We start from the raw sequence: 9,091 nt of genomic DNA, 5'->3' as shown, positions 1-9,091 counted from the left end.
GAGCTGGAGAAGGAAATGGCAAACCATTCCAGTATCTTTGCCAAGAAAACCCCCAGTGGGGTCACAAAGAGACAGACGCAACAACGGTCCTGAATCTGGATCCATTTCCCTCAGAAAGGCTTTTGTTCTACCCATTTCCCTAAAGAGACAAGTTTGCAGAGGATTTTTAGGTCAGAGAAATGTTATTTCTTAATATTTCCAGTTTTGCTTTAAAAAAAAAAAAGGAGGTTTGTCCCCCACACCATTTTGCCCAAGGCCAGTCTGACTCTACCTAACCAACTAGTCTGACTTTGTCTCTTCTGAGGACAGAAAGGCCTGGGGTAAAGCCCTCTGGGGTAGAAGTCCACACTTGTCCAGCTGCCAAGCCCCGTCTTGCCCTCTGTTCTCATTTGCTGAAGCAGCGATCAGAATCTGCTCCACCTCTTCTCCTGCTGGGTCTCAGAGGGTGGGTTAGGGGGCTTCAGTGGAGTGTTTGCTGGTATTCAGGTCGAGGGTCAAAGATTTCCAGCACCCTGTGAAAACAGAAGGAAGTGGTTCAGGCCTGATCTGGGCAACCCGAACTACCCTCTGGGAGAAGTTACACAACCCTGGGGCTGCCCTGTCTAAGGCCCACCCCTGTGGACAAGGGGAACAGTGCCCAGGCAGAGAAGGAAATCAACAAAGCCAGTCTGCTCAAAATAAGAAGGCTGGCAAAAGTAAAGAGTTTCAGGGCTCTGAACCCCTGGCATTCCCCCTGCCCGTTCTCTCCATCTCTCTAGCTGTGAAGCAGGGGGAGGGAGGGAGGAGGGGAAGTAACCAAAACAGGAAGAAGCAATTTCTTCCCATTATTTCACCGGTCTGGGAAGTCCCTTCACTGAAGCTGATCACAACCCTTTGTGAGAGGAACAAGCTTAGGTCATCTGAAAACTCAGGCAACAGACACATAGTTCATGGCTGAGTCTATACTGCAAAGCTCTTCCAGCTCAGAAAGATGTGCGACCTTGGACTCTCCCGGCAAGGCTTTCAAGAACCCAGGGTCAGGGCAGCTAGGTGGCACAGTGGGTAGAGCACCAGCCCTGAAGTCAGAAGGACCCGAGTTCAAATCTGGCCTCAGACACTTGACACTTACTAGCTGTGTCACCTTGGGCAAGTCACTTAACCCCAATTGCCTAAAAATTAAAAAAAAGAAAAGAAAAGAAAACTAAAAATAAATTAATTAAAAAAATAGCTCACAAAATCCTTTATTTAAAAAAAAAAAAGAATCCAGGGCATCTCCACACCACCATGAGGCATCAGAACAGGCTCAGAAACTTGTGCAAGTAACACCTACTAGCTGTGTGACCCTGGGCAAGTCACTTAACCCCAACTGCCTCACAAAAAAAAAAACGAAAAAACAAAAAAACAACCAGAAACTCGTGCAAGCAGAGAGAACCATCAGCCTCCACTCCTGGCCTGTCAGTGGGCATTGCCCCCAGAGGTGCCCAACCTTCGCTGGCCAGGGAAGAGGCACAAGGTGACCTTTGGAGTACAAAGGTGCCCAAACAGTAGGGAATCCTCGATCACAGTATCAAACATTCAGAGTGGGAAGGGCCCTGAGAGGCCATCAAGGCAGCTCACTTTACAGATAAGGAAGTTACCTGAAGCCCAGAGAGGGAAAGTGACTTGCCTGGAGTCACACAATTATTAAGTATATGTCGTGGGATTTGAACTCAGGTCTTCCTGACTCAAAATCCAGTGCTCTGGGACCTCAGGGAGGTCAGAGAGACACTGGTTTGGTGAGTCAGGGCCAAGCAGATTTCCTGTTCCAGCTGAAGGCGATGTAAGAAAAGACCTAAAATACACCTCTCTTCACACCAGTCAAATCCATAGAATGGGTACACGACTGGGAAAACTGCTTTACCCAATCAGAATGGCCGGGATGAGAAGAACAAACGCTCCCAGGAGAAAGGGAAAGCCCTTCATGAAGTTGAGGGTGGCTGGATAGAGGGAGTTGAAGATTCCCGTTGCTGATAGCATGGAGATCCCACTCACACAGGCGATGGACGAGAAAAGAGCTCCTGGGGTGAGGAGGAAAAAGAATCAAAGAATTACAGCATCCAAGGATACCGGAGGCGGATGCTGAAGGCGGGAATTCTCTCTATCGCGTTCCCGACGGACGGTCCTCTAGCTTCCAGCTGAACGCTTCCAACAACAGGGAGCGCGTTCCCACTGGCGGCAGCCCATTCTGTTACTGGTCAGCTCTGCTCTGGAGTCCTTTCTCAGCTCAGCTAAAATCTACCCCTTTCTGATATCCAACCACCGGCCAAAGCCTGCCTTTAAAGCAACCCCAAATGAATCTACTCTCTCTCTTGCCGTGATCTGAGGCCAATGACCACCCACGGGGAATGTCACTCCCCACCATCTGCCCCTGGGAACCAAAAGAAAGGCCCGGAAGGAGACTCATCCTCTCTCCTCCCCCAGCATCACACGGCAGCCCAGGAAGTGCCGCTTAGAAGTGCTACTTCTTCAGACCAGGATTCTCTCCTGGAGATGGCTTAGGGTCAGTCGCCTGGGGGCCGCCCGCCAGGACAAAGCATCTCTGCGCCGCCCGCCCACGAGCAGAGAGCCACTAGTAGGTCAGTTCAGTTGTGGCAACAATAAGCTAGAAGTAGCCTGTCGGTCCAATGACAAGGGAATGGATGAGTATCACCCCTGATGCATTCACGTAATGAGATGTATTTTTGAATATTTTTTTTTACCCAATTACAAGCAAAAACAATTTGTAACATTTGTTTTTAAAAATTTTGAGTTCCAAATTACCTTCCTCCCCTACCCCTCCCTGAGACAGTAAGCAATTTGGAGATGTGTAGGTATATACATATATATATATATATATATATATATATATATATACATAGATAGATAGATAGATAGATGTATTATATATATATGTATATATACTTTCTTAATGATAAATATGAAGACAAGGACATATGGAAAGTTCTATCCAGGGTGTTCCAAAAGTCTTAGTTTAGTTTGGAGCTATTAAAGCTTAAGCGAAGACTTTAGGGACACCCAGGACTAAGTGACAGAATGAGAGAAGAGAGGAACTTAAACCATATGCATGAGCACACGTGTGTGCATGTGTGTGCACATATATGCACGCATGCAAACACAAATTCTTTCTCACACAGGTGCACACACACATGCACGCACACACACTTTCTCACACACACATTCTTTAGCACTCACACACACTTTTTCTCACACACGCACACACACACACACACACACACACTACAACTAAACAAAAAAAGACTTGGAAGGAAACACAAAACACACTCCAATATCTTTGTCAGAAAACCCCAAATGGGGCTGACCAACACAACTGAATAACAATAACTCTAGGTTATTATTTCCTGTTGCTGTGAGAGGGGATAGACAGGCCCCCTGCCCAGCTCACAGGACATAGGGGGCCCACACGAATCAGGAAGAGCCCAGATTCCTTACCCTGTTCTGTCTTGTTCACCAGCTTGGAGAGCTTGGCTCGGATCACTGGCGTAACCACCAACGAGAAAGAGAGGATCCCATACCCTGTGGGGAGATGAAAACCAAACACGTCAGCCACAGGTACATCAGGGAATGGCAGCCTAGCTCCCAGATGTCCAACATAAGGACTGAGCTGAGAGACAAGGCAGAAGAGAGGGAGGTGAACCAGCCTGGAAGCCCAAAGACCCGGGTTCTGGTCCTGCCTCTGACCCACTCTGGCTGTGTGACCCTGATCAGTCTCGGTACCTCTCTGTACTCTGGACAACTCCTAAAGACTCTAAGATATGGGCAGACAGAGTTTCCTCACTCAGAAATTCGCTAGGGCAATGAAATGTTGGCTCTAGTCCTTAACCTAAATATCCCTGCCCTCCTCCTCCTCATTCCTGGGAGCTTTCTTGTCAGTCCAAGGTCTCTACTATAGGACCCATATGCCCTTCAGTAAAACTGCACGAGTTCTCTTGGTGGGGGCAGGATTCTGAAAGGAACCACTAGGCCCTGGCGGGCTCCCCCGGGGACGTGGTAGTGAGCCCTCCAGTAGTGTCCACGTGGGCTCACCTGTAAACATCAGTGCCGTGGTTTTGGCCAGAGAAAACACCACCATTCCCACAATGTTGAAGGCGAGGCTGATCTCTGCCACCCAGCTGTCCTTTAGGCATAGCTGGAAGACCCACAGCTGCACCAGGCCGACGAGGTAGGAGAGATGCTGGGCAGCTGAGCCGTAGCCAATCAGATCGGAGCCCCAGCAGAGAGGCCAGCTTAGCTCATACAGGACCACAATGTCCCAGGTTCCATAATGAATGGTGAGCACCAGGAAGAGGGCCAGCAGGTAGAGAGCCAAATGCTTCCTGGATTTCCCCGGGAAAGGGGATGCAAAGAGCCGGAATATCAAGCGGTAATGCTGGAGAGTGAAGAGAGAAGCCTTCTGCGGATTAGGCACTGACTCTCGGAACACAAACGCCGAGTAGAGCGTGGTGGTGATCAGCATGGCCAGCGCCAGCCAGAAAGGGTTGGTGTAGCCCTGGGCCTTGATCCAGTGGCCCCCTGCTATGCTGGCCAACATGCCGGATATCCCCAGGCAGGCCTCCAACACGGCTATGCGTAAGGTACGGGTGCGAGGGGTGCTGTCATCGGCCACGGAGGCAAAGCCGGTGCCCAGCAGGGCATTGTAGTCCCCCAGGAAGGCACTCAGCAGGCGACCCAGCACGAGGAAGCCGACGTGGAGCTCCAGGGACACGACGAGGATGGACACGATGACCTGAAGGAGCAGGCCGAAGGAGGCCAGCACCAGCAGCGGGCGCCGCCCAACGCGGTCACTCCACGGGCCCAGGAGGGTGGCCGAGAAAAGCCCCACGAAGAAGCCGCTCAGATCAATGTAGAGATTCCAGTGGGAGGTCAGGGTCTCCACTTCCTGCACAGACACAGGCCTACTCAGTCCAGTAACCGCGACCCTCCCACCCCCGGACACTCATATGCTGAAGGCCGAGGCTGCAGAGCTCAGTCCTTCCCCGGGACACAGGTAGGGAGAGAATTATCAGCCGGAAGGTGGAAAGTGGCTTCATCCATTACTGAGCCCACTCCCCCCATTTTACGGAGGAGGAAAGTGAGGTCCAACTAGGAAAAGTGACTTACCTGAGATCAAGGAGATCTCAAGAGCAGAGGATGGGCAAGGAATTCTCCCTTCCAAATCCTTCCCTACGTTCCTCTGAGTTATTCTTCGTCTCCCTAATTTATATGTCTGACCCCCTTCAAACCTCAACTCCAAGGCTTCCCATACCATAGTTCTGCCTCTTAGCCCTCCTTCTTCTTAGGCCCTACCCCGGCCATATGCCTCAATAATTCTCTATTAGTACAAGTCCCAAGCCTGACCCTCTGTGGGTACCATCCACCCACCCATCCCCCAAAGCCAGGACCCTTAAGAGTCATTCTAACGGCCATTTTCCTCTCTCAGTTCCCTCAGTCCAGAGCCGACTCCTGACCACACCCCACAAAAGTACAGATAAACAGTAGTTTGTCTGAAAAAAAAAATCTAGGGATTATGGTGGACCACAATCTAAATATGAGCAGCCAGTGTGATGTGGCATCTAAAAAAGGAATTTGATCTTGGGTCACATTAAGACGCTAAGTTTCCTGACCTAAGAACTGAAAGGCACCTTCTAGGTCATGAAGTCTAGCCTGGTCATTTTACAGATAAGGTAAACAAGGAGCAGAGGTAAAGTCCCAAGGTCTAGGTCACCCAGGTAGGAATTGTGAGAGGGGGGATTCAAACCCAAGGCCTCTGACTCCATCCCTGAGCCCTCTCCACCGTGCAGTTTCACAGAGCAGAGCTTCCACAAATAAAAGGTGGCAGTCCCTCTGAAGCCTGCCCTAGCCCACAAGCCAGATGTGGAATAAAGTGCTCAGTTCCGTGGGCCACAGCTTCAAAATGATCCCAACAAAACGAAGAAGCGTGATCAGCATGGTGAAGGTTCTAGAGCCCATTTGGCATGGACGATGGCTAAGAGAACAGGGAGGGGTGTCTGCAAAAGAGAAAATTCAGAGGAAAGGAGAGAAGTCTTCAAGTACTCAAAGGACTATTATGTGAAAGAAGGACCAGGCTTGCTCTCTTTATCCTCAGAGGGCAGAACCAGGTGATGATGGGTGATGATGGGTGTACAGGAGGGCAGTTAGGTGGCTCAGTGGATAGAGCAACGTGGCTGAATTCAGGAAGACCTAAGTCGGACATTTACTAGATGTTTGACCCTGGGCAAGTCACTTAACCTCAGTTTCCTCAACTGTAAAAATGTTGATATGTAAAATGATGATAGTACCTACTTCCCAGGGTTATTGGAGAATCAAAGTGCTATATAAATGCTCATTATCATTACTATTATTAATTATAGCAGAAGTCAGAGCACCATTTGTTGGGGGGGGTGTGTATATATATATACATATATATACACACATATATATTTAATACACATACACACACATATATATCAATCATAGGGGAGATTCCTTTCTATATAGAGGTTGGAATAGATGTCTGCTGAGGTGGGCCCCTTCCAACTCTCAAATTCTGTGACCGTGAAACTTCACTCCAGAGGAGAAACTTGTTCAGAGGCACCCAGGCAGGGATTCAAAGCAGGCCTTCTTTCTACTAGGCCAATGGCGCCTCTTGGTACTATCAACCTCATTTTACAAATAATGAAGAGGAAACAGGTTCAGACAGATGAAGTCACTTGCCCATGATCAAATAACTAATGAGTGTCAGGCAAGATTAGAATTCAGGTCTCCTGACTCCAAATACAGCCACTTACTACAACAGAAAGCATTCTGGATTTGGCGTCAGAGGATAGGGGTTCGAAGACTGACCTACCTGACCCCTGCCCCTCTCTCTGTCTGCCTCAGTTTCTTTCTTTCTTTCTTTCTTTCTTTTTTTTAGGCAACTGGGGTTAAGTGACTTGCCCAGGGTCACACAGTCAGTGTCTGACACCAGATTTGAACTCAGGTCCTCCTGATTCCAAGGCCATCTAGCCGCTCCCTTGGCCTCAGTTTCTTTAACTGTAAAATGAGACAGACCAGATGACCTTAAGGCACCTTCCAGTTCCAAATCTGATCCTAGGTGTCTTTCCTTTTCCAGTTCTACCCAGCAGCAGGGTACTCAGTGGTTCTCCAGACCCCTGACCGTTCCCCCTAACCGTACCCACTAAGTCATTCTCTCCCCTCAGACTAAAACCTAGTTCAAGACTTCTCTGGCAGGCTCAGTCTCCCAGGCAGAGCCCCGTCGAGGTCTCCTAAGACCACGGCTGCCGCTCTCTTAAGCTCCACCTCTTAAATGCTTTCTCCAGGCCCTGACTCCCTTAGGCCACTCCTCCACGGTTCACTCCTAGACCCTCTCCTCAGATCCAACACTCTCCTGCCTTGGTGGAAGAAGACTAGGAGGATGAAGGCGGGGTAGGTTCTTCTTACAAAGCACCCCCTCCTCTTCCATCCAGTGATACCGGCCTCCATGCTGCTGCTAACACAAGCGACTCCATCTCTTGGCTTTGGCCATTTTCTCTGGCTGTTTCCCATACCTGGAGAGTTCCCCCTCCTCATCCTGGCCTCCTGGCTTCCTTCAAGTGCCAACTAAAGCCCCATCTTCTACAGTAAGTTTTTCCAACGCTTCTTAATTCTACTGCCTGCCTTTCCTCTGTTATCTCCTATTTATCCCTTCCATGGCTTACTTGTTCATAGTAATTTGTATATTGTCTTCCCCATTAGACTGCGAGCTCCTTGAGGGCAGGGGCTTTTTGCCTTATTGTCATCTCCAGCTCTTAGCTGACACGTAGCAAGTCCTCAATGAATGCTTATTAACTGACAGATCAGGCCCCTTCCCCTTTGGCTCCATCCTCGCCCCCTCTGCACGGATCACTCGCTCTGCTCAGGCCCCGCCTTTGTCACTTTCCCTGCTCAAGGCTCCGCCCCCTCGGTAGCTCTCCCAGCCTGGGCCCCGCCCCCTCTGCCCAGGCCCCGTCCCCCGACCCTCCCAGCTCCCCACTTCCAAGCCAGCGGCGTCCGGCCGGTACCTGCTGCTTGGGGTCCGCGCTGTCGTTGCAGCCGCCCCCCCGGCTGGTGCCGTTGTAGCCCACCTCGGCGCCCAGGCGGTGCCACAGGTACTGGGTGGTGAGCGGCCGCTGCAAGGCCAGCGAGAAGTTGGCTAAGAAGAGGACTAGCTCCACGGGGCCCCACCCCCGCCAGAGTCGGGCCCCGCTCCCCGCGGGCTCTTTGGGGGCCTTGGCCGCGCGCTCCCCGAGGCTCGGTGCGTCCATGGTGCTCACGCGCCCGCGCTCCTGGTCCCGGACCGTGGAGACCTGGGTGCGCGCGCTTAGCTGCCCGGGACCGGAGTGAGCCGCGCGTCCAGCTGCGCTCCGTCCCCTCCGGAACGGTTAAAGCCCCGGGCCCGCCTGGTTGTGCGCATGTCTCCGGGGGCGGGGCCCTCCCCTGGCTTTTTGGAGGAAGGAGATTTAAAAAAACAAACAAGCAAACGTTTTATTCGCCCCATTTCGCAGATGAGAAGCCCAGGCCCAGGCAAGTTAGCGGTCTGCATGCCCACAGTACAGAATAGTGGAAAAAGATGTGAATTCTAATTCTGCCTGTTAGTGCCTTCTGTCAGTTTCCTTCTCTGCAAAAGGAAGGAATACCTTCCAGCTCTGGATCTATGATTCCCCAGGTCATTTTTTAAAAATTCTGAATTTAAAAACCTCAAATAAAATGAGCATTTGTACAGCAGAAGTTGAGAGATATTGAAATGGCAGATTGCTTTTTAAAAAGTGTGTCATAAATTAAACAAGTAACTTTCAAAGCTGCCAGTGATTCCTTCTAGCCCTTCTTATATTCTTTTCTCATTATTTTTGGGGGGAAAAGGGGGGCTTTCCCCAACCCTACCACTTCCAACTTCCCCCATAGGATTTTGAGCTTAAAGATACATTAATTAGAGACAGAAGAAGGCCTCTGCAGTGTAAAAAAAAAAGAAACTGATTGGAATATAAGGCCTTGGGGTCCAAATATTGCCCTTGATGCACATTACCTGTATGACCCGGGGCAAGTCCCTTAACCTCTCTGG

General features: G+C 50.3%; 1 protein-coding gene across 1 annotated transcript; it reads right to left on the bottom strand.

Annotated features, from left to right (window-relative positions):
* SLC46A1 (solute carrier family 46 member 1) lies at nt 1–8,312 on the bottom strand. Its single transcript, XM_027862415.1, has 5 exons — nt 8,055–8,312; nt 4,063–4,915; nt 3,469–3,552; nt 1,880–2,036; nt 1–512 (listed from the first exon to the last, which is right to left on the bottom strand). Exons 1-5 carry the CDS (start codon nt 8,295–8,297, stop codon nt 461–463), a joined length of 1,389 nt encoding a protein of 462 aa, XP_027718216.1. The 5' UTR covers nt 8,298–8,312; the 3' UTR covers nt 1–460.
* Between the last annotated feature and the right edge of the window lie 779 nt (nt 8,313–9,091).

The sequence above is a fragment of the Vombatus ursinus genome, unplaced genomic scaffold, assembly GCF_900497805.2.
Source record: "Vombatus ursinus unplaced genomic scaffold, bare-nosed wombat genome assembly UNPS02014768.1, whole genome shotgun sequence".
Taxonomy (NCBI): domain Eukaryota; kingdom Metazoa; phylum Chordata; class Mammalia; order Diprotodontia; family Vombatidae; genus Vombatus; species Vombatus ursinus.
Note: the sequence above shows the minus strand (reverse complement) of the source record. Positions and strands in the feature narration are given on the sequence as shown.

What these genes read in the sequence shown, in the direction of transcription:
- SLC46A1 (XM_027862415.1), bottom strand. Translation starts at nt 8,297, where the DNA reads ATGGACGCACCGAGCCTCGGGGAGCGCGCGGCCAAGGCCCCCAAAGAG. An exon ending in CACGGCACTGATGTTTACAG is followed by an intron (nt 3,553 to 4,062) that starts GTGAGCCCACGT and finishes ATCTCCCCACAG; the next exon opens with GGTATGGGATCCTCTCTTTC. An exon ending in ATCCCGGCCATTCTGATTGG is followed by an intron (nt 513 to 1,879) that starts GTAAAGCAGTTT and finishes CTGTTTTCACAG; the next exon opens with GGTGCTGGAAATCTTTGACC.